The sequence below is a fragment of the Tachyglossus aculeatus genome, chromosome 21 (assembly GCF_015852505.1).
Source record: "Tachyglossus aculeatus isolate mTacAcu1 chromosome 21, mTacAcu1.pri, whole genome shotgun sequence".
NCBI lineage: Eukaryota > Metazoa > Chordata > Mammalia > Monotremata > Tachyglossidae > Tachyglossus > Tachyglossus aculeatus.
In genome coordinates this window covers 77,310,529-77,338,468 of record NC_052086.1, presented here as the reverse complement: position 1 = coordinate 77,338,468, position 27,940 = coordinate 77,310,529, and the positions used below count along the sequence as shown (strand labels likewise).

At 42.0% G+C, this 27,940-nt stretch overlaps 1 protein-coding gene across 4 annotated transcripts; it reads left to right on the top strand.

Annotated features, from left to right (window-relative positions):
• The first annotated feature begins 95 nt into the window (after positions 1–95).
• METTL22 (methyltransferase like 22) lies at positions 96–27,401 on the top strand. 4 transcript variants are annotated; one of them, XR_005455390.1, is made up of 12 exons: positions 96–146; positions 4,754–4,920; positions 5,482–5,844; positions 9,327–9,367; positions 9,461–9,605; positions 12,909–12,980; positions 13,710–13,763; positions 16,994–17,074; positions 17,667–17,769; positions 19,359–19,527; positions 22,551–22,663; positions 27,222–27,310. XR_005455390.1 is itself a non-coding variant. In XM_038763571.1 (12 exons), the coding sequence occupies exons 2-11, from the start codon at positions 4,791–4,793 to the stop codon at positions 22,584–22,586; spliced, it is 1,194 nt and encodes a 397-aa protein (XP_038619499.1). In that variant the 5' UTR covers positions 96–146; positions 4,754–4,790; the 3' UTR covers positions 22,587–22,619; positions 27,222–27,310. The 4 variants fall into 4 exon arrangements, 3 of the variants coding, with proteins under 3 accessions (XP_038619499.1, XP_038619497.1, XP_038619498.1); XM_038763571.1 differs by having other exon boundaries at positions 22,551–22,619; XM_038763569.1 differs by lacking the exon at positions 22,551–22,663 and having other exon boundaries at positions 27,222–27,401.
• Positions 27,402–27,940: the final 539 nt, after the last annotated feature.

The window sequence follows — 27,940 nt, the reverse complement described above, 5'->3', positions numbered from 1 at the left end:
CGCCCCCGCCGCTGGCGCTGCAGGGTCAACGGGGCTCAGCGCGCCCCCGGGCGCGGGAGCGCGCACGCGGACGTGACGGTCCGGGCGGCGTGCGCGCGCCCGCGGCTGCCGTTGGCAATGGGCTTCGTCGTCCCCCACGCAGGGCGGTAAGGCGGGGACAGGGGAGGTGGGGGGCGCGCGAGGGCAGGGGGCGCGCGCACGTGGTGGCGGGGGGGGGGGGCGGCAGCCTCGAGATCTCGCGAGACCAGGCCGTCGCCCCTCCTGGCCCTCCGACCTGAGGGCCAAGCCGAGGCGTCGGGCAACTCGGGCCTCGTGTGACTGACAGGGCCCGGGGCAACAAAAAAACACATTTTTAAAAAAAATATATAAAAAAATTCAATAAAAAATGGAATGTTTCATGCATTCAATCGTCTTTATCGACGATTCCTGAGTGCTGAGGACTGTTCTGAGCGCCCAGGGGAGGACAGGACACATTTCTATTTCAATCTATGTGTTGCCAACTTGTACTTCCCAAGCGCTTAGTACAGTGCTCTGCACACAGCGCTCAATAAAGACGATTGAATGAATATCAATCAATCGTATTTGTTGAGCATTTACTGTGTGCAGAGCACTGTACTAAGCGCTTGGGAAGTACAAGTTGGCAACATATAGACACGGTCGCTACCCAACAGTGGGCGCACAGTCTAAACGGGGGAGACAGAGAACAAAACAAAATATACTAACATAATGGAATAGATATGTACAAGTAAAATAGAGTAATAAATATGTACAAACATATATACATCAATCAATCAATCGTATTTATTGAGCGCTTACTGTGTGCAGAGCATCATCATCATCAATCGTATTTATTGAGCGCTTACTGTGTGCAGAGCGCTGTACTAAGCGCTTGGGAAGTACAAGTTGGCAACATATAGAGACGGTCCCTACCCAACAGTGGTCTCGCAGTCTAAAAGGGGGAGACAGAGAACAAAACAAAATATACTAACAAAATAAAATAAATAGAATAGATATGTACAAGTAAAATGAATAGAGTAATAAATATGTACAAACATATATACATCAATCAATCGTATTTATTAAGCACTTACTGTGTGCAGAGCACTGTACTAAGCGCTTGGGAAGTACAAGTTGGCAACATATAGAGACGGTCCCTACCCAACAGTGGGCTCACAGTCTACAAGGGGGAGACAGAGAACAAAACCAAACATACTAACAAAATAAAATAAATAGAATAGATATGTACAAGTAAAATAAATAGAGTAATAAATATGTACAAACATATATACATCAATCGATCGTATTTATTGAGCGCTTCCTGTGTGCAGAGCACTGTACTAAGCGCTTGGGAAGTACAAGTTGGCAACATATAGTCTAGAGGGATCAGCTGTTTGGCGTTTACTACCAGTCAGTCATACTTACTGAATGCTCTACTCTGTGCGGAGCACTGTACTAAAGTGCTTTGGGGAGTATTAGTGCTCACTATCGATTAATCTTATTTATTGATCGCTTTACTATTTGCAGAGCACTGTAATAATAATGATGACGGTATTTATTAAGTGCTTACTATGTGCCGAGCACTGTTCTAAGCGCTGGGGTAGATGTGGGCCCACTGTTGGGTAGGGACCGTCTCTATGTGTTGCCAACTTGTACTTCCCAAGCGCTTAGTACAGTGGTCTGCACACAGTAAGCGCTCAATAAAGACGATTGAATGAATTCCCTCCCACGACGAACTTACAGTCTAGAGGGATCAGCTGTTTGGCGCTTACTACCAGTCAGTCGTATTTATTGGATGCTCTGCTCTGTGCGGAGCACTGTACTAAAGTGCTTTGGGGAGTATTAGTGCACACTATCGATTAATCTTATTTATTGATCGCTTTACTATTTGCAGAGCACTGTAATAATAATGGTGACGGTATTTATTAAGTGCTTACTATGTGCCAGACACTGTTCTAAGCGCTGGGGGAGATGTGAGCCCACTGTTGGGTAGGGACCGTCTCTACGTGTTGCCAACTTGTACTTCCCAAGCGCTTAGTACAGTGGTCTGCACACAGTAAGCGCTCAATAAATACAATGGAATGAATTCCCTCCCATGATGAGCTTACAGTCTAGAGGGATCAGCTGTTTGGCGCTTACTAACAGTCAGTCGTATTTATTGGGTGCTCTGCTCTGTGCGGAGCACTGTACTATAATGATGCCATTTATTAAGCGCTTACTATGTGCAAAGCACTGTTCTAAGCGCTGGGGAGGTTACAAAGTGATCAGGTTGTCCCATGGGGGGCTTACGGTCTTCATCCCCATTTTACAGATGAGGGAACTGAGGCACAGAGAAGTTAAGTGACTTGCCCAAAGTCACACAGCTGACAATTGGTGGAGCTGGGATTTGAACCCATGACCTCTGACGCCAAAGCCCGGGCTCTTTCCCACTGAGCCACGCTGCTTGCTTTGAGGAGTATTAGTGCTCACTATCGATTAATCTTATTTATTGATCGCTTTACTATTTGCAGAGCACTGTAATAATAATGATGACGGTATTTATTAAGTGCTTACTATGTGCCAGGCACTGTTCTAAGCGCTGGGGGAGATGTGAGCCCACTGTTGGGTAGGGACCGTCTCTATGTGTTGCCAACTTGTACTTCCCAAGCTCTTAGTACACTGCTCTGCACACAGTAAGCGCTCAATAAATACGATTGAATGAATTCCCTCCCATGATGAGCTTACAGTCCAGAGGGATCAGCTGTTTGGCACTTACTAACAGTCAGTCATATTTATTGAGTGCTCTGCTCTGTGTGGAGCACTGTACTAAAGTGCTTTGGGGAGTATTAGTGCTCACTATCGATTAATCTTCTTTATTGATCGCTTTACTATTTGCAGAGCACTGTAATAATAATGATGACAGTATTAAGTGCTTACTATGTGCCAGGCACTGTTCTAAGCTCTGGGGTAGATGTGAGCCCACTGTTGGGTAGGGACCGTCTCTATGTGTTGCCAACTTGTACTTCCCAAGCGCTTAGTACAGTGCTCTGCACACAGTAAGCGCTCAATAAAGATGATTGAATGAATTCCCTCCCACGACGAGCTTACAGTCTAGAGGGATCAGCTGTTTGGCACTTACTAACAGTCAGTCATATTTATTGAGTGCTCTACTCTATGCGAAGCACTGTACTAAAGTGCTTTGGGGGGTATTAGTGCTCACTATTGATTAATCTTATTTATTGATCGCTTTACTATTTGCAGAGCACTGTAATAATAATAATGACGGTATTTATTAAGTGCTTACTATGTGCCAGGCACTGTTCTAAGTGCTGGCGTAGATGTGAGCCCACTGTTGGGTAGGGACCGTCTCTGTATGTTGCCAACTTGTACTTCTCAAGCGCTTAGTCCAGTGCTCTGCACACAGTAAGCGCTCAATAAATATGATTGATTGATTGATATGAGGTCATCAGGTTGTCCCACGAGCTCACGGGCTTCATCTCCATTTTACAGATGAGGGAACTGAGGCACAGAGAAGTTAAGTGACTTGCCCAAGGTAACACAGCTGACAAGTGGCGGAGGCGGGATTAGAGCCCACGTCCTCTGACTCCCAAGCCCGGGCTCTTTCCGCCCGTTCTCTTGGGGGCGGATGATATGACGACATTAGCAGATGTGTTCTTTGGCCATAATGAGCTTACAATACAGAGGGGGACATAGACGTTAATATGAATAAATAAGTCAGGTATAATATGTCATTTAAATAGGTACGTAAGTGCTGTGGGGTTGGAGGGTGGGGTGAATATCAACTTCCCAAAGGTCAAAATCAAAGTGCATAGATGATCCGGTTTTTTATGGTAGCTGTTAAGCACTAGGCACTTTGCTAGGCGCTGGAGTAGATGCAGGCTAATCAGGATGGATGCAGTCCCTGTCCCACATGGGGTGCTCAGTCTTAATGCCCATTTTACAGATGAGGTAACTAGGCACAGAGAAGTGAGTGAATCGCCTTTGATCACACAGCAGGCAAGGGGCAGAGCTGGGATTAGAATTTAGGTCCTTCTGATTCCCAGGCCCATGTGCTACCCGCTAGGCCTTGCTGCTTCTCATTTGAGCAAGAAGTTGTCATCCCCTGTGTCCCTAGTGTACTGTGAGTTTAAAAAAAAAAATAAAGCGGGACCAGGAGAGCAGCTAATTGATTGAAATTTCCCCCCCTCCCTCTCTCTGCTTGAGCTGTGACAAAGGTGTTAATGAACTATGAGACTGCCAAAAAACTGATTAACAAGAGGAAGCAGAAAAACCAAAGAGCCTGGGTAATACTCAGATTCGTTCAGCCACCTGGGAAAATTGGAAAAGTTCCAGTCTTCAAAAAAGCCAGAGGTGCTGTCTGTAAATGGGGTATATCAATCAATCGGTTGTATTTATTGAGTGCTTACTGTGGGCTGAACACTACTGAGCGTTTTGAAGAGTAAAATTCAACGGGGTTCGTGGACACATTCCCCATCCTTAATGAGCTTACAGGTTAGAGGGGAGACAGTCATTAAATAAATAATTCTTAGAATATAATTTATGGATAAGTACTTAAGTACCGTGGATCTACCCAATTCCATAGTACAATATGCCAGCCATCTTCTGCAATGCTCACTATCCAGGAGATACTGTATTTATCGCTTAGAAATTTCTCCCGTGACACAGACATCTGGAAGAAATTAACTTGAGATATAATGGGAAGGAAAATGTTTTCATGTGTTACCGCATTTCTGTAAGTATCGTGTTCTCATCTTAGATGCTCCTGTCTATATTAAAATCAAAATTGCTCCACAATGGACATGGTGGAGACAGAACCTATGGATGAAATTACATTCAGAAGTGACACCGTACTTTCAGATGTTCACCTTAACACCCCAAACAAAAAGCATCTCATGGTACGTCTAAATAATGTGGGACAACCAGGTAAGAATCAGTTTATCAGTTGTATCTATTGAGGGCTTACTGTGTGCAGAGCACTGTACTAAGTGCTTGGGAGAGTACTATAGAATAATAAACAGGTACATCCCCTGCCCACAATGAGCTTACAGTATTCTACTTAGATGGACACCACTCTTCATCATATTTGCTTGTTGTTTATGGGAAAAGCTTCCGTTCACATAATTGTTGGAAAGTTTTTAGTTTACATATTAACAAATTTCTTAAACCAACTTACTGTTATGCCCTTGATTAAGGTAGAGAACAGATGACAAGTAGCCCTAACAGCTAGGTATGCTTGAAGTCTATAATCAGAGCACCCCTCAACTATTCTAAAAATTTGAACGCAGGCTCCCTCCAAACTCATGGTGTTGGTCACCTTTCATCGTTTGTCAAAATTACTGGGAATAGTTTCAATTTCACTATCATTTTGTATCAAACCCGACAATGGAACTGTGTTTCAGTAAATGAATCGGAGAGGTGGTTAAGTTTTAAGTGGTGTGTCTCCTGGTCTGGTTTTTTTTTTTTTTGTTCGTTTTTGTCTTTTAGTTTTCCTGACAAACTTCAAACTTCTGTGGACTAGAAATGCATGGGAAGAGTCACAGGATAATGAAAAACTTGAAATTAAAAGCAGAGGCCAAGTCAAGGCTGACAGAGAATTTCCCAGTAAGGCCGGCAGTGACCCAGATTTCCTCAGCAAGAACCGGACTCAGGGAAGTCCTTGTAGAGCAATAGAAGCGTTGTTGGATGAGGATGGGGATTTGGACGTGGTAAGAAGATCAGAGTCTTTTTCTGACCTAAAACAAGAACCTTCGAGAGACAAAGTGCATCCCATAATACTCACCCAAGGGGCAGAAAACTTAATTGAAGAAGAGGAGCAAGGAAGCTTCCATCATGATTTTGTTAAAATAGGTAAATAAGGGCTTAGGCTTACACGCGCAGTTAAAAAGATTTAATACCCAGAGATAGAAACTCACCACCCTGCATAATTGCTTCTCTAGCTCACTCTCAGTGTCAACTCATTCTAAACGTCTATAACATTTGTCCGTGTTTGAAAAGAACATCACAAGCGTAGCTTCGACTTCAAGAGTAAATCGGTGCGTCCCCAGGTATACGAGGATTTAAATGGCTTGATGCCTGTTAATCTTTTCTTCCTGGGAAATTCATCTGTGTAGCAGCTTTTTGGGTGTGTTCTTGTTCAGATGGGTTTGCATTAAATTATGGGTATTAAGATGTATGTAATTTTTCTTCTGAAGTCTGAATTACAACTTTAAAGGCATTTATGTGGGGTTTTCTTCCTAGTAACAGAAAATCTAACAAAGGACATTTTCTTTTTGTCTTTTAGAATTCATACTAAGAATTCAGTGTCAGCACATTGAGGGTTTAATTGTAGATGCCAAGCCTTAGATATCAACCTAGTTACTAATATTAAATTAGTACATGGAATTCAAATTTTGTAATGAAATCAAACGCAATTAGTCCTGTGAGGAAGACTTTATATCGTGTGTGTATGTAGAGAAGCAGCATGGTCTAGTGGACAGAGCGCGGGCCCGAGAGTCAGAAGGACCTGGGTTCTAACTCCGGCTCTGCCACTTGTCTGCTGTGAGACCTTGGACAAGTCACTTCACTTCTCTGGGCCTCAGCTATCTCATCTGTAAAATGGGGGTTAAGACTGTGATCCCCTTGCAGGACAAGGACTTTATCCAAACCAATTTGCTTGTATCCACTCCAGGACTTAATAAAGTCCCTGGCACGAAGTAAGCGCTTACCAAATACCACAATTATTATTGTTATCATTGTTGTTATGAATAATAATAATAATGGTATGTATTAAGCGCTTACTATGTGCAAAGCACTGTTCTAAGCGCTGGGGAAGTTACAAGGTGAGCAGATTGTCCCACGGGGGGGCTCACAGTCTTAATCCCCATTTTACAGATGAGGTAACTGAGGCCCAGAGAAGTTACGTGACTTGCCCAAAGTCACACAGCTGACAATTGGCAGAGGCAGGATTTGAACCCATGACCTCTGACTCCAAAGCCCGGGCTCTTTCCACTGAGCCACGCTGCTTCTCCGTTTACCGGCTACTCCCCATCTCATCCCCTGACTGTCCCCTGCTCTGCATCAAGTGCTCAATATAGTCCACTGATTGACTGACTTCTCCCAACCCCACCAGCCCTATGCTGGAGGCCCAGGCTGGAACTTCTTCATGTTCCAAACGTATCACACCTCAGCTCACCCTACCTTCAAAGCCCTTCTAAAATTCCATCTCCTCCAGTAAATCATACCCAGTTGATTCTCCAAACCCCAGCATAACAGTGTTGCTGCCACCTCTAACCTTAGCACATATGCATACACAGTAATATTCTATCATACATTCAATTATTTGTTCTGATATCTCATTTCGGCAAATTTGGTCATCTCAATATTTGATCCATAATCTTCTTATTGCTACTATTTTAAAATACTTTAATGCCTCCCCCCGCATTAGCTTGTAAACTCCTTGCAGGCAGAGAGTGCATCTTGTTCTTAGAGGGCATTTAGTAGGTACTAAATACTGCTACTACTACTAGTTCCATTGACAATTATGACAATAATGTGGGATTCTAGTAAAATACCCTGCTTAAAATGGTGGATTTGGTATAAGATTTTTCAGCTTTGCAGCCTCTCTTCTGTAGCATCATTTGGTCTAGTTCATTGCTTTTTTTCTTGGGAGAGGAAAAAAAAAGGTACCAGAGCAGTCAACTTCCAAATCCAAGCCTAGGTGTAAGAATGGGGACAGAGGGTAAAATTTCTCAAAAATGCTGGTTTGTGGAGCAAAGCTGGGCACACTGAACAGCTGATTGCTGAGGAAAAGGGAAGACAAAAGGAGAAATGTAGTGAGATTTTTTTTTAAGGCCTGCATATTTGCTTTCCTGCTATTAACTATTCCACTTAACTGTAAGCTCCTCCATGGCCGAAATCACATCTACCAATTCTACTGCACTGTTCTCTCCCAAGTGCTTAGTATAGTGCTCTATCTATAGTAAATGATCAATAAATACCATTGATTAAATTGATTGATTGATTAAATTGATTAATTGATTGATTAAAATCCATTTAATGAATAGTGTGTAGACTGTAGTCCAGTGTAATACATCAGTTTAAATTTTAGAAATTGTTGGGCATGATTAAATATTTTCCTGAAATATTTGTAGTCTCACTGCAGATAGGAAATATTTTGAAGACAATTTGATTGAAAAGATGGCTATTTAATCTTAATTTTTATTCATAATAGTGTTGAAGTATCCCTTCTTTGGCTATCCGTTTCCTCCTATGTATATTAAACCCAAAGAAACACAGCCATAATTTCCCAACTGGAAAAGAATGATGATTTTTGTAGTAGGTGGTGCGGTAATTCATTACCTAAGGGACCTAATGACCTCTTAACACCCCAAACAAAAGGCATCTCATGGTGCATCTAAATAATGTGGGACAGCCTGGTGAGAATCTATCAGTCAATTGTATTAATTGAGTGTTTACCTTATGCAGAGCACTGAACTAAGTGCTTGGGATGGTACGGTATAACTTAGTTGATAGTTGTGACCGGGATTCCTTCGGTTCTTCCTTTTGTTTTTTCGTTTTGTTTTTAAGGTGAAAGTTGCATCCGCTGAGTGTCCTTGAATGCCACTGTTGGAAACCAGATTCCAAGCTGAAAGGACCATGAATCTGATTCACTAGGCATCTCTTATCTTCTTCTGACCTTGTTTTCCCCAGGCAGCAGTTTTGCAAGAAGCAACTTTCACTTTCCAAACAAAATGAGAGAGTTGCCCACCTTCCTCTTCCCTGTCGTTTCCCACTTAGAAGTGGTGGCGTATGGGATGCCACCCTCTGGGTAATGGTCCATTACCATTCCGCAGTTAACTGGGTGTCTGCTTTGTTTAACACAGAGTCTAAATTGTCATATAACAGTGGAGCTCGTTCTGGGTGAAATATGTGCTCCTAGAAACACATGATCTGCAGTGCACTCGTTAGCTAAAGATCACTATGTCAGATCTAGTCTGGGTTGCGGATGGGTAAGTTTTGTTCGACCTCCACCATTTAAACAGGAACACGGGATCATCCAGTTTGGGGCAGGCCAAAATGCCCTAGATTAAATGACGCCAAGGAGCCTTTTCATTAGTATTATACAGGAGTGAATACTGCTATTATCTCTCTTGTGCCCGTTCTGCTTAAAAAGCATTTGTATCTGTTTTGCCAGGTAAAATTGTGTTGTAGAATTGGCTGAATTCTAGTCCCCTCAAAGCACAGTTTACCTTTTTAAAAAATATTCTAGTTTAAAATCAACTTGATGACTTCTTGTTTTGACATGCCCTTTTTCCTCCTGGGCTCTTACCGATTCTTTTTCATTTTACTAGAGCATACCATGGCAACACCTCTGGTAGATGCCGGTAAACAGGTGATTATGTTCTCCTACTGTTTCCTCATTAGAATCAGTGTTCTGTGAGGCGTTCTTCAGCGCTTGAACGTCTGCGTTTGCTTTGTCTCGAAGGTCTGGCGAGGGGCTTTCCTTCTTGCTGATTACATCCTGTTCAAAAATGACCTCTTTAAAAATCGCACAGTTCTAGAGCTTGGAGCCGGCACTGGCATTACTAGCATCATCACAGGAACAATCGCTAAGACCGTTTACTGCACAGGTACCTCATCTTTTTTTTACTGGTGTTTAAAGGCTTACTTTGTGCCAGGCACTGTACTAAGTGCTGGGTAGATACAAGCTAATCAGGTTGAGCTCGGTCTATGTCCCGCAAGGGGCTCACAGGTTTAATCCTTATGTTACTCAAGAAGTAACTGTGAGAAATTAAGGAGAAATTAAGTGACTTTCACAAGGTCACGCAGCAGACAAGCGGCAGACCCAGGATTAAACTCAGGTCCTTTGACTCCCAGGGCTGTGTTCTTTCATCTAGGCCACGCTGTTTCTTATTTGTTATTTGTGATTACAGAGCTGTTTTGTGGAAGTTATGCAATACAATGTTCTCAAAAAAATTGGAACCAAGCAAGTGTCCCTCTACTTTAATCTGTTGTCCCTTTATGATAGACACGCACACACACACAAACACACATGCACACACACACGCACACACACACACACACACACACACACTTTCTCTTTTATCCATATATTGTAGTGAAAGGTAAAATGATAGTGATATGAATCCAGCCCAAAAGTCAACTGAATCGACTCCTTTTGGACAGTTTTTATGCACCTTGAATATTTTTTCAAATATTTAATGGTCAGGAGTTTTTACATATATGATGATTTTAAGTGTGTAAAAATTTGGGATGGTCCAACAAATTTAGATAGCCATTTCCCCTACAATTCAGGGGTTATGCTTTTCATGAACCTTGCATTAAGGAAAACCCAGTATATCAATGCCACACGGGTTGGATCATTCCTTTCTTAGACATTAGATCGCGTTCTGTACATACAGGCATGCTTTGTGGAAAGAATGCTCTCAAATTCCCCCACAGTGTTCTCTCCAGAACATGAAGCAAAAACACATATTGTGGGAGAACTCACTGTATTCTGTCTCAGACACTGTCCCTAAGAGTGCTTGGGAGACATGTGATGCTTGCCCTCCTTAGACCATCTTTATGGTTGGGAATGTGCCTTCTAACATCTCTAAATTTTCCCCTCTCAAAATCTGTCAGTGACCTAGCCAAATCCTCTGAGCCGTGAGGTAGCTGTTCTCCCTATGAGACACTGATCCATTTTGAAAGCGGCTGAACGATTAGAGAAAGTTATTTAAGCCCACTAATTATACCCAGTTCTGTGAGGCACATAGAAATTGCTGTAGCTCTTTAGTATTGCGTATTTTGCATTTGAAACTAAAAGTTCTTGAGAGAGCATTTTCCATTCCACATTTCCAGATGTCAAAACTGGGAAAGGCTGAACTATCTCAAGCCTGTTCCTAACCCTCACAGGTTGTTATGGGCTGGAATTTTGGATGTGAATTTTAGGAGCTTCATGCGGGCTTTGTTTTTTGTTGAATGTATATCTCAACGGTGGGTTACCGTTTTCCAAAACCAGCCTCCAGAGTCTGAGGAGATCTTCAGCCGTAAGAATACTCTTCTCTTAAAAAAAATGTATCCCTCAAAACTTGTGGTGAAGTGAAATATTTTGTAGCTTTTTTTCCAGGGACAGACTGGTTCACCTCAAATCCCAGGAACTAAATTAACCTCATCATGAAAAGAACATTAGGATTCTCTGCCTAAAATTCCAGTTGAGCGTACAAGTTCTAGTCATATTAATCTCTTTGCAGTCCATATTGCAACCGGCTGTAGTCTACTTTATAAATTTGGTTCTGATTTTTCTTCAGCGAGTAAAAATAAATGTTCTCTTTTATCAAGAATTTGTGTAATGGATATCATCATTTAGGAAAATGTGATTTTATGTAACTATACTTCATAAAAATAATGGCAAAGAATCTATTCATCTGAGACTCTTTATAAGTGCCCTTATTAGGGCCCTGCCAGTATCTGCTAAGAACTCCCAAATGGGTGTATTAAGAAAAAGGCAGATCTACACTATAAATATTTGAAATGCTTTATTGCCTGCGCAGACTACCATTTATTGTAAATTATTTTCTTTTCAGAATGCCGTTGTTGGGTAGGGACCGTCTAGATATCGCCGATTTGTACTTCCCAAGTTCTTTGTACAGTGCTTAGCACACAGTAAACGCTCAATAAATACGATTGAGTGAATGAATGAATGAATGCCTAATCTGAGTCTATTACAGTAGGCTGTATTTTGGTCTTTTGTGTGCTCTTGCAAGGTTATTCAGTTATATTGGCACTTTAAAAAATTTTAAATCAACAAGCACTTAAAATAATTCAAAGCACTTTTTAAGCCAAATCTCACTTCTTTTATTCCTTGTTGTGGAATATAATTGCTTCCTTATCAAACATAGAACAGCAGGACTAATGTTCTCGCGTCTGTGAAACAAGGCTTTGTTAAAAAGGTGGATGACTTAGCAGATTTTGCCTTTTCTAAAGATAAGAGCACTGCATTCTCTTTTTGTTATGGTTAATTGAAAAGTTTATAAAATCAAATGTTAGTCAGGCTTTCTCTGCTCTGGGTTAGAAGTACCATAATGCATATTAATCCGTACTGAAGTGAAAGAAATAGCTCCGAGACAAAATTTGAATGAGTTGTGGTAATGAGCCTCTCAGCTTTTGCTTATATGAATTTAATCTATATCATCATCAGGGGTATTTAATGAGCAGTTACTGTGTGCAGAACACTGTACAAAGTGCTTGGGAGCGTACAATAAAGCAGATTTGATAGTTCGTTCCCTGCCCACATTGAGTTTAGGGTCTAGAGTCGAGCCGGGTTAATTATGACTCAAAACGATTTCTAATTGCTATCCGTTTACTGCATTAAGCATGCAGCCCAGTCCATAACATAGCCAGCAGTCCTTCTTCAAAAGCAGAAGGATCAATAATAAAAATAATTTTTTAATGGTATTAGTTAAGTGCTCCCTATGTGCCAAGCACTGTACTAACCACTGGGATGGATACAAGCAAATCGGGTTGGACAAGGTCCCTGTCCTGCATGGGGCTCACGGTCTCAATGCCCATTTTACAGATAAGGCAAGTAAGGCCCAGAGAAGTAAATTGGCTTGCCCAAGATCACGCAGCAGACAAGTGGCGGAACTAGGATTAGCCCCCAAGGCCCATGCTCTATCCACTAGGTCATGCTGCTTCTCTTCCAGATGACAGAGTACAGCTGTCTGCCTGTATTTCTCAAGCGTTCACAGTAGGAAATGTTATCTGTTTCTAGTTTCAGTGTATTATGGCTGTTTTACAGATAAATTCAGAACCGGCACCTTATGGGTCAGTCTAATGCTTTTCATCAGCAATAGACCTCCTCCACAGTAAGGATGTTTAACTTAAATGTTATGGTTTTTAACCTGAAATTGCTTTTAAATATTCGTTTCTAGATGTCGGTGAAGATCTTCTTGTCATGTGTGAACGAAATGTGACCCTAAACAAGCATCTGACTGAGCCAAAAGGTAAGTGATAGCATTTATTGAACACCCACTTAGCCCGGTGAACTATATTAAGCACTTGAGTGATATTTAGTGTTTAAATGTGGACGCTTTCTTGTGCTTTCTTAACCAAGAATGGAGCTGTGGGTTTTTTCTCCTGTTTTATTTTCTCCATTAGTGGAGGTATAATCGCATTCATAATAGGTAAGATTTTACCCATCATTGGATTACTCTATCGGCCAGCTGTTTCTTTAATATTAAGGAGATCATTATTAAGGAGACAGTGACATTTATTGAGTGCACACTAGGTGCCAAACAATGGGGGTAGATGCAAGTTTTGGGGATCAGACATAGTTCTTATCCCATAGTAGGGCTAACATTCGTGGGACAACCTGATCACCTTGTAACCTCCCCAGCGCTTAGAACAGTGCTTTGCACATAGTAAGCGCTTCATAAATGCCATTATTATTATTATTATTATTATTATTCTCCTTCATCCCTGTTTGGTAGATGAGGAAACTGCCCCAAAAAGTTACATGATTTACCCACAGTAGCCCGGGAGTGGAACTGAGATTCGAACCGAAGTCTGGTGATTCCTAGTACCTGGCTCTTTCCTGGCTGGGTTTAGGAACTTTCCTTGCATGCCTGATGCCAGTTTATTTGAGTTTACATTTTGACTTTCCTGTTGTTCTTGGAGATTTCTTTTCCTGAAGTACTCTTTAAGTGTTTGGGGATTTGTTTTTTTCTTAACAGGTGGAACAGTTAAAGTCAGAGAACTGGATTGGCTGAAAGATGGGCTTTGCACTGGTAACATTTTAAAAATATATAGTTCATTTATATGAAGGAGCATGGCCTAGGAGAAAGAACACAGTCCTGGAAGTCAGAGAACATGGGTGTGCTAATCCTGGCTCCACCACTTGTCTGCTTTGTGACCTCTGGCAAGTCATTTAACTTTTCCGTGCCTCAGTTTCCTAAAATGGGGATTAAATTCTCCTCCCTCCTACTTACTGGCAGCTCCATGTGGGACAGAAACTGGGTCCAACCTGATTATCTCATATCTATCCCTGCACTCAGAACAGTGCTTGACACATAGCAAATGCTTAACGAGAACCATAATTATTATTATTATGCATTTCAGAAATATTCTGTAAAGGCTGCTAATTTGGTTTTGTTCTGTTTTTGCTATTTATTAAGCACTTAGTATGTGCCAGACACTGTACCAAGGGCTGGCCTAGATACAAGTCCCTGCCCCACGTGGGGCTCGCAGTCTTAATCTCCATTTTACAGATGAAGTAACTGAGGCGCAGAGAAGTGAAGTGACATGCCAGAGTCACCCAGCAGACAAGTGTCAGAGCAGAGATTTAAATCTGTGTCCTTCTGACTCCTAGCCCCATGCTCTACCCATTAGGCCACACTGCTTGTCATTTGATGACTTTTCAGTAATGCAACGCTGACCATTTTGAAAAAAATCCCAAAGAAAGTCGTCATAGTTTGATGATAAGATTATAATGAAATTGTAGGCTGTCACCATTCATTGGGTTCCTCTAGGATTCATTCATTCATTCGTTCAATGGTATTTATTGAGCACTTACTGTGTGCAGAGCACTATACTAAGCACTTGGGAAGTGCAAGTCGGCAACATATAGAGACGGTCCCTACCCAACAACGGGCTCACTGTCTAAAAGGGGGGGATAGACAACAAAACAAGACACGTGGACAGGTGTCAAGTCATCAGAGTAAATAGAAGTAAAGCTAGATGCACATGCTAGATGTGCGGAGGGAAGGCATTCCAGGCCAGGGGGAGGACGTGGGCCGGGGGTCGACAGCGGGACAGGCGAGAATGAGGCACAGTGAGGAGGTTAGCGGCAGAGGAGTGGAGGGTGCGGGCTGGGCTGTAGAAGGAAAGAAGGGAGGTGAGGTAGGAGGGGGCGAGGTGATGGACAGCCTTGAAGCTGAGAGTGAGGAGTTTTTGCCTGACTGGAGATTTTTGAGGAGGGGAGTAACATGCCCAGAGTGTTTCTGCACAAAGATGATCCGGGCAGCAGCGTGAAGTGTAGACTGAAGTGGGGAGAGACAGGAGGATGGGAGATCAGAGAGGAGGCTGATGCAGTAGTCCAGTCAGGATAGGATGAGAGATTGAACCAGCAGGGTAGCGGTTGGACGGAGAGGAGAGGGTGGATCTTGGCAATGTTGTGGAGGTGAGACCAGCAGTTTTTGGTGATGGATTGGATGTGAGGGGTGAACAAGAGAGCAGAGTTGAGGATGACACAAAGGTTGTGGGCTTGTGAGACGGAAAGGATGGTTGTGCCATCTGCAGTCATGGGAAAATTAGGGAGAGGAAAGGGTTTGGGAGGGAAGATAAGGAGTTCAGTCTTGGACTTATTGAGTTAGATGGCGGGCAGACATCCAGATGGAGATGTCCTGAAGGCAGGAGGAGATGCGAGCCTGGAGGGAGGGAAGGGGAGAGAGCAGGGGCGGAGATGTAGATTTGGGTGTCATCAGCATAGAGATGATAGTTGAAGCCGTGGGAGTGAATGAGTTCACTGAGAGAGTGACTGTAGATAGAGAACAAAAGGGGACCAAGAACTGACCCTTGAGGAACCCCTACAGTAAAGGGATGGGAGGGGGAGGAGGAGCCTGCAAAGGAGTCTGAGAATGAACGGAGTCTGTGAAGCCAAGGTTGGATAGTGTGTTGAGGAGAAGGAGGTGATCCACAGTGTCGAAGGCAGCTGAGAGGTCGAGGAGGATTAGGATAGAGTAAGAGCCATTGGATTTGGCAAGAAAGAGGTCATTGGTGACCTTTGAGAGGGCAGTTTTGGTGGAGTGTAGGGGACGGAAGCCAGATTCAAGGGGGTCAAGGAGAGAGTTGGAGTTGAGGAATTTGAGGCAGTGAGTGTAGAAGGCTCGTTCTAGGAGCTTGGAAAGGAGGGATAGGAGGGAGATAGGGTGAAAACTAGAAGGGGAGGTGGGGTCAAGAGGGCTTTTTTAGGATGGGGATACATGGGCATGTTTGAAGGCAGAGGGAAAGAAACCAGTGGAAAGTGAGCAGGTGAAGATGGAAGTTAAGGAGGGGAGGAGGGAAGGGGCGAGAGTTTTCTTAAGCTGAGAGGGAATGGGGTCTGAATCACAGGTGGATGGAGTAGCACTTTCATTCATTCATTTAATCATATTTATTGAGTGCTTACTGTGTGCAGAGCACTGTACTAAGCGCTTGGGAAGTACGAGTTGGCAACATATAGAGACAGTCCCTACCCAACAGCGGGCTCACAGTCTAGAAGGGGGAGACAGACAACGAAACAAAACGTGTGGACAGGTGACAAGTCATCAGAATAAATAGAAGTAAAGTTAGATGCACATAACAAAATAGAATAGTAAATATGTACAAGTAAAATAGAGTAATAAAATCTACAAACATATATACAGGTGCTGTGGGGAGGGGAGGAGGGAGGAGTTCTCATCTGAAGATACTGCTGGGAAGGATGGGAGAGTAGCAGAGAGGGTTGAGAGCTGGGGGGATAGAGAAGGGGGAGGGTTGACTTTGGGGAGCTCAGACAAAGAGTCACTTGCTCTCCTACAATAAAAATTGGGGGGAAGAGGCACTCAGTGATCCATTGTGCTCCCCTCAAGCCTGTGAGCTGTGTTTTTTGGGTTCTTTTTCATATTGTTGTTTGGGAGTTTGTTGGGACTATCTGGGTCACAGATTGAGACCTTGCACTTTCATTTCCTAGTACAGAATGGTCCAACCTCTGGGGCCAGTCAGGCCTCTTGAAGGCAAGAACCAGAAGCAAGCTGACTCCCCGCAACCAAATCACTTTCAAAGGGAAATGGCAGAGCCTCCCCCTGGAGCCCTTCTTACTCGGAGGCCATACCGCCCTCAACCCCAACTCCTGGTGCTCATGGCAAAACCACTTCCTCTTAGTCTCTGAGGGCTCCCAGTCAGGGTGGGAAACCTCCCTTGAAGGTTTCCCTGTGCATACTTGCTTTTGAAAGGGAAGAAAAGATTAATACCAGAATAACCCCGCTGTGTTTTTTGGCAGATCCTCGGATTCCGTACAGTTGGTCTGAAGATGAGATTGCGGACTTGCACGACCATACCACCATAGTGTTTGCAGCTGATGGTAGGAGAACTCTACTTCAATCTGCCATACCTCGTATTACGGCGTGACACTGATTTTTTGGTTTGTCTTGATGATCGTGGAGCAGTGTGGCCTAGTGGAAAGAGCCTGGGCCTGGGAGTTGGAGGACCTGGGCTCTAATCCCAGCTCTGCCAGTTGCCTGCTGTGTGACCTTGGGCAAGTCACCTAACTTCTCTGACTCAGTGTCCTTATCCGTGAAATGGGGATTCAGTACCGGTTCTCAGTCCTACTTACTGTGAGCCCCATGTAGGATGGGGACTCTGTCTGACCTGATTTAACTTGAACCTATTCCAGGACTTAAAATGGTGCTTGACACATAGTAATCATGTAACAAATACCATAATGATCATTATTGTTATTTGCAGTGGTATTTGAAAAACCTCACTGCAGGATTATTTGCCGCTAATGAAGAGTAGATTTAATTCTACAGTTTTGAGTCATAAGGATCCTGACTTCATTCTCAGGGAGATCATTTTCCTTGAGAATGAGTTTGACAATATGCTTCTAGGAATTTAAATAAAATGTATTTTCAAATACCTGTTTGCTAATTCTCAAAATCTTTCTTTCACAACAGTGTTTTATGATGATGATTTAACAGATGCTTTATTTAAAACACTGTACAGAATCACTCACAATTTGAAAAATCCTTGCACAGTCTATTTATCGATAGAAAAAAGGTGAGTTCTACTTCAAGTCACTTGGCAAATTTAATAAACATTTTTAAGTGGATCAGAAGGCGGAGATGATAATAGATAATAGAGGCAGGAAATTGGAGAGCAGGAGAAAGTAGGATGGTGAGCGGTTCTGCTTTGGACATGTTATAATAATGATACTTGGGGAGTACAATAAAATAGTTGGTAGCCATGTTACTTGCCCACAGTGAGCTTAGAGTCTAGAGTAATAATATTGATTTAACTCTTAATTCGTGCGAAGCACTGTACCAGGCAAGAAATATAAAAATGAGGTATAGACACTGTCCCAGACTCCCTGAGGGGCTCACAGTCTAAGAATGTGGGAGTGAAGGGTAGAAGAATTGGCAGCAGACACCCAGCAACAGACTTCGGTTGTCCTGGAGGAGCGGCCACATGCTTCCCGCACGGCTGGGCACCCGAGCTGGGGACATGACCAGACGGGTAGGTTTGTGGGTGTACACACCTGGTGATCTGTATTTGCCAACCAAGTGGTTGTCTAGGTCTAGGACGAGAGACGGGGGAGGCGGAGTCATTGAGTTTTAAAAGAGGGAGTTAAAAATCTAGAATAGTTGGGGTGGGCACTGGGCATGGGAATCAATAAGAGAGGGAGAGTATAATTCAAACGAAAGAAAATCAAGAAATAAACCGACCTTTAATTTCATTAAGATGATTTAACACCAAAGATCCTATAGATCATGTATTTAGTGGGGCAAATTAACTCAAACTAATTATTCATTTCTGTGGGAAAGTTGCAGTTAAATATCCCGATTTCCCCATATGGGAAAATGGAAGGAAGATACCCAAATTCCTGAGGGGTCCCATATTTTCTCCCAAATGCCCCTTACTTTTGACTCTAGCCTCAACTGATTGATTATTCTTGCCTTTCCCTCAGCTTAGAATGCCCTGATCCAACAGTCAGTCGTATTTAATAATAATAATGATGGCATTTATTAAGCGCTTACTATGTGCAAAGCACCATTCTAAGCACTGGGGAGGTTACAAGGTGATCAGGTTGTCCCATGGGGGTGCTCACAGTCTTAATGCCCATTTTACAGATGAGGTAACTGAGGCACAGAGAAGTTAAGTGACTTGCCCAAAGTCACACAGCTGACAATTGGCAGAGAACAGCTTGGTCAAACCACACTTCTCCCTTCCTTCAGAAGCCTTCTAAAACTCCACCGCCTCCACGAAGCTATCCTTCTTTCCACCCCAACTAGGGTATCCCCTCAAGCCCTTTCAGCACACCCATCACGTTTCACCGTTGGCCATCAATTTATCTGTCACCTATCCTCTCAGGTTTGTTAGTTTCTCTGGTTTTTATGTTCTTGTCTTCTCCTAGTAGTCCTTGAAGACAGGAGCTGTGCCTTTCACTTCTGACTTTTCCCTATGTGCATAGTTCAGTGCTCTGCCCATGTACACTGTCAGTACAATTTCTGCGGATGATGCACAGAGGCAAAATGTCAGTTTTAAAGTTAATCTAAGGGTGTTTTTCTTACTACACTCTACACACTGAGGTAAAAAGCGTGATTTGAGAAATTCTTCATTTTAACGAAGAGCCGTTGGCTTTTTTCCAGGCTGAACTTCACACTGAGGCATTTGGACGTTACGTGTGAGGCTTATAATCATTTTCGTTGTTCCCTGAGTGATCTGGAGAACCTTGAAGATGGCAAAATGAGGTTTACCGTAGAACCTATTGAAACTACTTTTCCCCAGTTCCTCGTTTATGAACGCGTCGAGCAGTTGGTAAGTACCGTTCATTTAGTGAACAGACAGTAATGTGCTAAGTTAATTGTTTTGGCACTGAGCTATTTAGTCAGCAGAAAAGGAAAGTTAAGATGTGCCAAACAAACTGAAGGTTTCTAATTACCATACTTTTGAATTTTTGACTTGTCTGTGCTTAGTGATACATCTTGGGGCAGCATATTCTCTCTCAGTGAACAGGTCTTCCTTCTGTATCCTAGCTCCAACATATTCTAGGGTATAATAGTAATTAGTATAAAAATAATAACAATATGGTTCTTAAGTGCTTACTATGTGCCAAGCACTGTCCTAATCACTACGGTAGGTACAAGATAGACCCCAAGAAGCTCAGATTCTAAGTAGGAGCGAGCATGGGTATTGAATCCCTGTTTTGCCAATGAGGGAAGTGAGGCACAGAGAAGTTAAGTGACTTGCCCGTGATCACACAGTAGGCAATTATTAGAACCCAGGTCTTCTGATTTCCAGACCCATGCTCTTTCCACTAGACCACGGTGCTTCCCAAATGTAATATTTGTAACACAGTTTCAGGGTCATGGCTCCTGCTAAATTTCTCCCCAAACGGTTAGCCGTCAGATCGGACTTGGAGTTGAGCTGTATCTCAGGGCTGATTCTGGGTCACCTCCAGCCTCTCTGCCTGCTGGGGTCAAAGATACTTGGTGGATGTTTCCTTCCCCTCCATCCACTGCTTATCCTCAGCTCCAGCTCGCAGATCCCTTTCACCAGTGGGCCCTGAGCAAACTGGTGAGTGGCCCTGTATTATTGGCTGATGGTGGGAATCCTGGCCTGGTGGGCTATTCACAAGAGCACCTGTTAGAATTCACAGTACAGTTAAGCAGGTGTTTCTCCACAAGTAGGTAGCTCCCAGATCAGACCATAGGAGATGACCTTGACTACATAGTTATCTGTAATTAATTATATTGTCTGTCTCCCCCAACTCTTAGATTGTAAACTGAAAAGCAGCGTGGCTTAGTGGAAACAACATGGGCTTGGGAGTGAGAGGTCATGTGTTCTGATCCCGGCTCCGTCACTTATCAGCTGTGTGACTTGGGGCAAGTCATTTAACTTCTCTGTGCCTCAGTTCCCTCGTCGTAAAATGGGGATTAAGACTTTGAGCCCCATGTGGGACAGCCCGATTACCTTGTATCTATCCCAGCACTTAGAACAGTGCTTGGCACATAGTAAGCCCTAAACAAGTACAATAATAATTATTATTATTATTAAACTCCTTGTGGGCAGGGATCATGTTCTCTCCCAACCATGTTCTCTTCCAAACACTGCTCTGTATACAGTAAGAATTCATTCATTCATTCAATTGTATTTATTAAGCTCTTACTGTATGCAGAGCACTGTAATGAGCACTTAGGGGAGTACTACATAGCAGACACGTTCCCTGCCCACAATGAGCCTACTGACTAGCGGGGGAAGCACATTCAATAAGTACCACATCTGACAGATAGCTAAAGATTTGGGGGAGTGGGAAGGATTATTTGAGTAACAGTTGATGGAAGATGGCTACCTCAATTCAGTTCCTGCCAGTGAATACTGTGACCGTATACTAGCACCCAGAATGTCTTCAGGGAGGCTCACACTGCTGTTCTCCACAGGCCTGTCTGTAAAATATCCGTTAGAGCGGTAGGAGGGCCGGCACAGCGGAGCTGTTCCTTAGAGCGCTAATTCTCCTCAGGGCTAGCAGAAGGAAATATGGGCCGAGAGCTAGCAGAAGTGATTAGAGCCCCTGTGAGACACGGAGGTTTGGGGTGTGAACATCTGGCCGGAAAGTCCGACCTTCCCAGCTAGCGGGTGGGTGCTCACTTTATATCACTTCTCTCTTATTCCATCGAGGGAGTGAAGCGCTACCCCCTGTCCCCACTGGAGTTGGGGAAGAAAGCAGGTAGTACAGTGGCCTGATTTACGGGGAAGTCCAACCCCACGTTAAGATGAAATTCAGGGTGGGTGCAAAATAATCAGTGGTTTTTATTAAGCACTCGCTGTGGGCAGAGCACTGTATTAAGCACTTGGGAGAGTATGATACATCAGACTTGGTAGACCACGGGCTTACATTCTGGCCTCCCTCTGCCCCTCCGCCAAGCTAGCTCTCTTCCTCCCTTCAAGGCCCTGCTGAGAGCTCACCTCCTCCAGGAGGCCTTCCCAGACTGAGCCCCTTCCTTCCTCTCCCCCTCGTCCCCCTCTCCATCCCCCCATCTTACCTCCTTCCCTTCCCCACAGCACCTGTATATATGTATATATGGTTGTACATATTTATTACTCTATTTATTTATTTATTTATTTATTTATTTATTTTGCTTGTACATTTCTATCCTATTTATTTTATTTTGTTGGTATGTTTGGTTCTGTTCTCTGTCTCCCCCTTTTAGACTGTGAGCCCACTGTTGGGTAGGGACTGTCTCTATGTGTTGCCAATTTGTACTTCCCAAGCGCTTAGTACAGTGCTCTGCACATAGTAAGCGCTCAATAAATACGATTGATTGATTGATTGATTGATTGATTGGAGAACAGGACTAAATGGGGTGAGATTTCAAGGCATCTCCACAGGGGCTTGTAACTTGCAGGTCCTGTGTTCCGAGGAGACCGTCCCTAGGAAGCTAGTCTTCCACAAGTGGTATTTTGTAGGCTTTTTGATGGATAAGTCAGTCAGTCAAATGGACTTCTTGAGCACTTACCGGGTGCTGAGCACTGTACTGAGAGTTTTGGAGAGTACAGTAGAACAATAAACAGACACATTCCTTGCCTACAATGAGTTTACAGTCTGGTGGATAACTGCGTGAGCACACTGTTAATGTCCCAGACTGTAGACTGGGGTGGAAGAGGGGAGATGTTATGAGCCTGCTGGAGGAGGAGTAGATCGCCCTAGTCTTTTAAGAAGACTGCCTTTACATAGTAGTTTTGGAGGTTTAAACAGTTATACTCATTTATTTTATTAAAGGGTGACAATTTTGGGGAACAGTGACTTCAGTTTGGATTTAAAGTCTATTCTCCCTGAACAGGAATTATGGAAGATCATTGCCGAGCCACTAACTTGACCTCTGAAGTAAAGAATATTCCACAAAACAGATGTCAGTGTCTACAAACAGGTCTTCAATAAAATTTAGCACCAAAAGTAATTTGCTTTAGCCTTTCTTTGGAAAAATCCATTGATGTGTCTTAGCCTTTATTGTTTTTCGTTTCTGTCGATGAAAATTGCTCTAATCGGACTAGTCTTGAGAATACTATCCAGGGATTGTAGAGTAAATGAGAATCACTGTAATTAAAGCTTGCTTTGACAATTGCCTTGAGAAACCCTCCCCGGAATAATTAGGTCTGCCATGAAGAGGTTGGACTCATTTTCATGGTTTCATTTAACTTACCTTTTTGTAATAAAAATAATAATGTTATTTATGCATTTACTTTGTTCTAGACACTGAATGGAGAACGGGGTGGGTACAAGATAACCACGTCAGCCAACAGTCTTGTCCCATAAGGAGCTCACAGTATAAAGTGGGAGGGAGATCAGTTATTTAGTCCTCATTTTACAAATGAGAAAACTGAAGCACAGAGAATCTAAGTGACTTGCTGAAGGTCACGTTGCAAGAAAGTGGAAGAGTTGGAATTAGAAGCCGGGGCCTCTGACTCCCACGCCAAAGCACTTCCCACTAGACCAGGCTGCTTCTTTAAAGAAAATGGTATGGAAATGATCCCATGCTTTTTCCAGGATTTTTCTTAGTTGGTATTTTTTGCTTCACAGTGCAAGTTGTGGAAAATACCCTTCTTTGTTTGTAGAGCTGAATATTCATTGAGTCTGTATCACTACCTGATCCTCCTCATCCTTTATACTTTTTCTGAAACACAGAAATTTCCTTTTTTTTTTTTGCTCTGTCTCTCACCTATGATGAGATTAGCAAAAGTCTGTTAGAAAAGGCAAAATGTTTCTATGTTTTACCATCAGATGCCCCAAAACCCAAGCCCAGAACCTTTGAAAAACTGTGTGAATAATTTTTGTTGAATCACTTTGTCGGTTTGCTCCATTTTATTTTCTTCTTCATTTCGACATGATTGTTGTCATTATTGGAAAACGGGGCTGTCAGAGAAAGTATCAATGTTAGAGGCACAACTTAAAAAAATCCATTATAAGGTCTTTAATCTTGCATTCTGATGTACTGTAACTTTCTGCTTTTCTGTGATAATTAGATCCTTCAAAAATGCATTCATCTGTCCTGAAAAATGACCCATGAAGAGATGATTTGCATTTCTCCTTTCTTCAGTATGTGCTTAAAAAGGAAAAATTCATTCATTAGATCGTAGTTATTGAGCACTCACTGTGCGCGGAGCACTGTGTTCAGCAATAAAGAGAGACAATCCCTGCCCATAATGAGCTCACTGCCTGGTTGGGGGCTCATGTAAACCATTCTCAGCTTGAGTGTCTGTGAGGGGAAAAAAATGACAACACAGGATTAGAAAAGTAGCAATTCAGTTATGATACTACATTAATATTGAAGATAATGGAAGAACATGACAAGGAGAGCCTCAAATAAGCTACGTTGTTATATTTTAGTGCTAACAGTGGCACTTTCAGCACTAATAGATACCTTTGTGCAAATCTCATTTACATTTAGCAATAGAATTGTCAAGACATTTGCCTGGTGCATGTAAACTCAGGTTTTACATAGAAATAATTTAAATTCATTCAAGACTCCATTTAAAGGAAAAATGTTAATTGTGCAATCATTCATATTAGATAGTGGCCATGTAAGGTCTAAATATTACCTTGTGACAGTGCTATAATTTAATTTTTGAATCCTTATTTTGAAGGGCAGTGCTTAATTTGTTTGGGGTAATGTTTTAAAATAGCTAAATCAGTCTTGTCCCATACGGAGCTCACAGTATAATGTGGGAGGGAGACCAATTATTTAGTCCTCATTTTACAGATGAGAAAACTGAAGAAAGAAAGTGGCAGAGTCAGAATTAGAACTCAGGGCCTCTGACTCTCAGGCTGGTGCACTTCCCACTAGACCGGGCTGCTTCTTTAAAGAAAATGGTATGGAAATGATCCCATGCTTTTTCCAGGATTTTTCTTAGTGGGTATTTCTTGCTTCACATTGCAAGTCATGGAAAATACCCTTTGTCTGTGGAGCTGAATATACATTGAGTCTGTATCACTACCTGTTCCTCCTCATCCTTGGTCATGACACTTTTTCTGAAACACGGAAATTTTCTTTTTTTCTCACTCTGTCTCTCCCCTATGATGAGATTAGCAAAAATATGTTAGAAAAGGCAAAATGTTTCTATGTTATACCATCAGACTTCCCAAAACCCAAGCCCAGACCTTTGAATACTGCATGAATAATTTTCGTTGAATCATTTTGTTAGTTTGGTCCATTTTATTTTCTTCTTCATTTCGACATGATCATTTTCATTCTTGGAAAAGGGGACTGACACAGAAAGTATCAATGTTAGAGGCACCACTTTAAAAAATCTATTGTAAGGTCTCTAGTCTTGCATTCTGATGTACTATAACTTTCTGCTTTTCTGTGATAATTAGATCCTTCAAAAATGCATTCATCTGTCCTGAAAAATGACCTATGAAGAGATGATTTGCATTTCTCCTTTTGTCAGTATGTGCTTTAAAGGGACAGATTCATTCATTCAGTCATTTATTGAGCGCTCACTGCTTGCAGAGCAGTGTACCACGCGCTGGGAAAGTACAATGCAGCAATAAAGAGAGTCAGCCTCTGCCCACAGTGAGCTCACAGTCTTGGGGGGCTCATGTAAACCATGCTCAGTTTGAGTTTCTTTAAGGGGAAAAAAAAGTGACAACAGAATTAGAAAAGTAGAATTCAGTTAGGATACTACAGTAATATCGGAGATAATGGAAGAACATAAGGAGAGCCTCAAATAAGCTACCTTGTTATATTTTAGTGCTAACAGTGGCATTTTCAGCACTAATAGATGCCTTTGTGTAAATCCCATTTACATTTAGCAACAGAATTGTCAAGACATTTACCTGGTGCATGTAAACTCGGGTTTTAAATAGAAATAATTTAGATTCATTCAAGACTCCCTTGAAAGGAAAAATGTGACTTCCTAATAGGAATAGTCATTCCTATTAGTGGCCATTTAAGCTCTAAAAATTATGTTTTAACAGTGTTATAATTTAATTTTTGAATCCTCATTTTGAAGGGCAATGCTTAATTTGTTTGGAGTGATATTTTAAAATAGCTAAATCGTAAAAATGTTCTACTAGATAAGATGCTCACGGCATGTGTTTTCAACTAAATTGACAAAGGGAAATTGTTCACTTTAACGGTTGGTGACTAGATCGTTCATTTCAAGCATTTTTAGGAATAGGTTTGGGCCAGAGAGAGTTTGCACAAAACATGAACATATTCTCGATACCATCAGTGGTATTTATTGAACGCTTACTATGTGTAAAGCACTCTGTAAAGCACTTGGGAGAGTACAGTGCAACAGATTTGGTAGACATGTTTACTGCCCATAATGAGCTTCTTTTCGTTAATACCAAACGTGACATCGGGAATTTACTATGCAATGTCTTCCGCTTGTAGCAGTTTATTTTCCGTAAGATAACTTTAAAGCAAGGAATGAATGAAAATTATTTTGTTAATAAAAATGAATATTCCAAATTGATGTCTTATATTCCTTTCCCTGTATTTGATTGTAGTAGTCTGAATTATATTAAAAGTTCAAGTCAGTCTTAAGAATCCCAATAGAATATGATTTCTCTTTATATTTGAGGTGGAAAACAGAGTGTAATGTTTTGATTTAGTTTCACCATCTACTATTTTATATCCAGCCTAAAAGGTTTTAAAAAGGCAACCTTGTTAAAGTCTTTAAAATGTGTCACGATGTCCTGAGAACACTCCAGGAGGAGATAAAGCATATATTGGTATGGTAGCCGAAAATAACTTTGGGGATTGGCAAATTTCAATTTCTCAAGACTACAGGATGAAATAATTTTCTAAACATTTCAGAAAAATAATTCCATGAAATTGAAGGAAAAATTGGCTCCAGATATCCAGCAGACAATTAAAGGGGAAATTAATAAAGGATTTCTATTTAGTTTGCCTGTGATTGAAACCCAAATTGGGCATAAAATGAGAGGATTCAAGAATCATCTAAAACTCTCTGCTGTATAGCTCCCCGAATTGAAAATTAGTGGTAACTAAACTGTAGAGAAAAGTTTTTTTGTTTTTTTTTTAATACTGTAAGATAGGCCAATTTGTTTGTTTCAATATAATTGAAAATATAATATATAATATAAGTTGAGGAAGAGGAGAGTAACTTTACATTACTAGGAAGCTAAAGAAAATAAGTGCAATAATTTTAAGTTTCCTAACCAGCTGGCTCATTTCTTTCTCTTCTACTGTGAGACAACACAAACAAAAAAATAATACAATCACTCCAGTAGTTTCCCGAAGGAGTGCCAGTGTCTTAGGAATACTATGGAGGGGTACAAAGCTAATTAGGTGAGCACAATCGATTAAAGAACCATAGATTAGGAAAGGACCTTTTCAAAGTAGTTTGGCAATATTAAGAGACCTTGCCCCACTTCATCCAAACCTGTCAATTCTCCATTGATAGATTGCTTTTAGCACATGGGTGTGACCTTTTTATTGTTGTCAGTATTCACCAGAATTCTCTTCGGTTTCTTTTGCAATCAGGAAAGAAGAAAAGGCAAAAAGTCAGTTGAAGCTAGAAGACATTTGATAACCCCAGTTCTTCTTGCCGAAGACCAATAAATACCTTCAGGAGTTTTCATTTGTGATCTGCTTTTGAATTTTTTTTATATTTTCTTTAAATGGGCACTCGACCTTTCAATCAAAAAAGTTACAGAAATTAGCTTGCCTCAGACTCAAAACATTTTGAGACCCACTGTTTTAAAATAATGTGATGTAGAGTCTTCTGTCAGGATCTGTCAGGAACAAAAAATGACCCTCAGATCTGCAGTTTTGGGATCCAGAACCCTTGTAGAGAAAGTAACTCTGATGCTCGTCTGAGGAATTTATTTTTAACTTTCTATGTTGCTTTGATTTCTACTTGACTGGGGAGGAAGCCCCATTTGAGGAGTCAAGAGTCTAGTCCCAGCTCTGCTACTGGGCTGCTGTGGGATTTGGGGTAAGTAGCTTAACCTCTCTGGGCTCCATGGTAAAATGGGCATGACAGATTGTTAGCCGGGAGTGGGAAAGGAACCGTGTCTGATCTGATTATACTGAACACCTGACCAGGGCTTAATCGATCAGTCGGACTTATTGAGTACTTACTGTGTGCAGAGCTTTGGCCCCATGGCTTCTGTATCTTCCTTTTCCACTCCCTCCTGGTCACAGTCCTCTGCACGCTCCCTCTGCAGCCTGCAGCCCACTGCTCTCCCTTTCTTCCCTCT

What these genes read in the sequence shown, in the direction of transcription:
- METTL22 (XM_038763569.1), top strand. Translation starts at nt 4,791, where the DNA reads ATGGACATGGTGGAGACAGAACCTATGGATGAAATTACATTCAGAAGT. An exon ending in TCATGATTTTGTTAAAATAG is followed by an intron (nt 5,845 to 9,326) that starts GTAAATAAGGGC and finishes TCATTTTACTAG; the next exon opens with AGCATACCATGGCAACACCT. An exon ending in TAAGACCGTTTACTGCACAG is followed by an intron (nt 9,606 to 12,908) that starts GTACCTCATCTT and finishes ATTCGTTTCTAG; the next exon opens with ATGTCGGTGAAGATCTTCTT.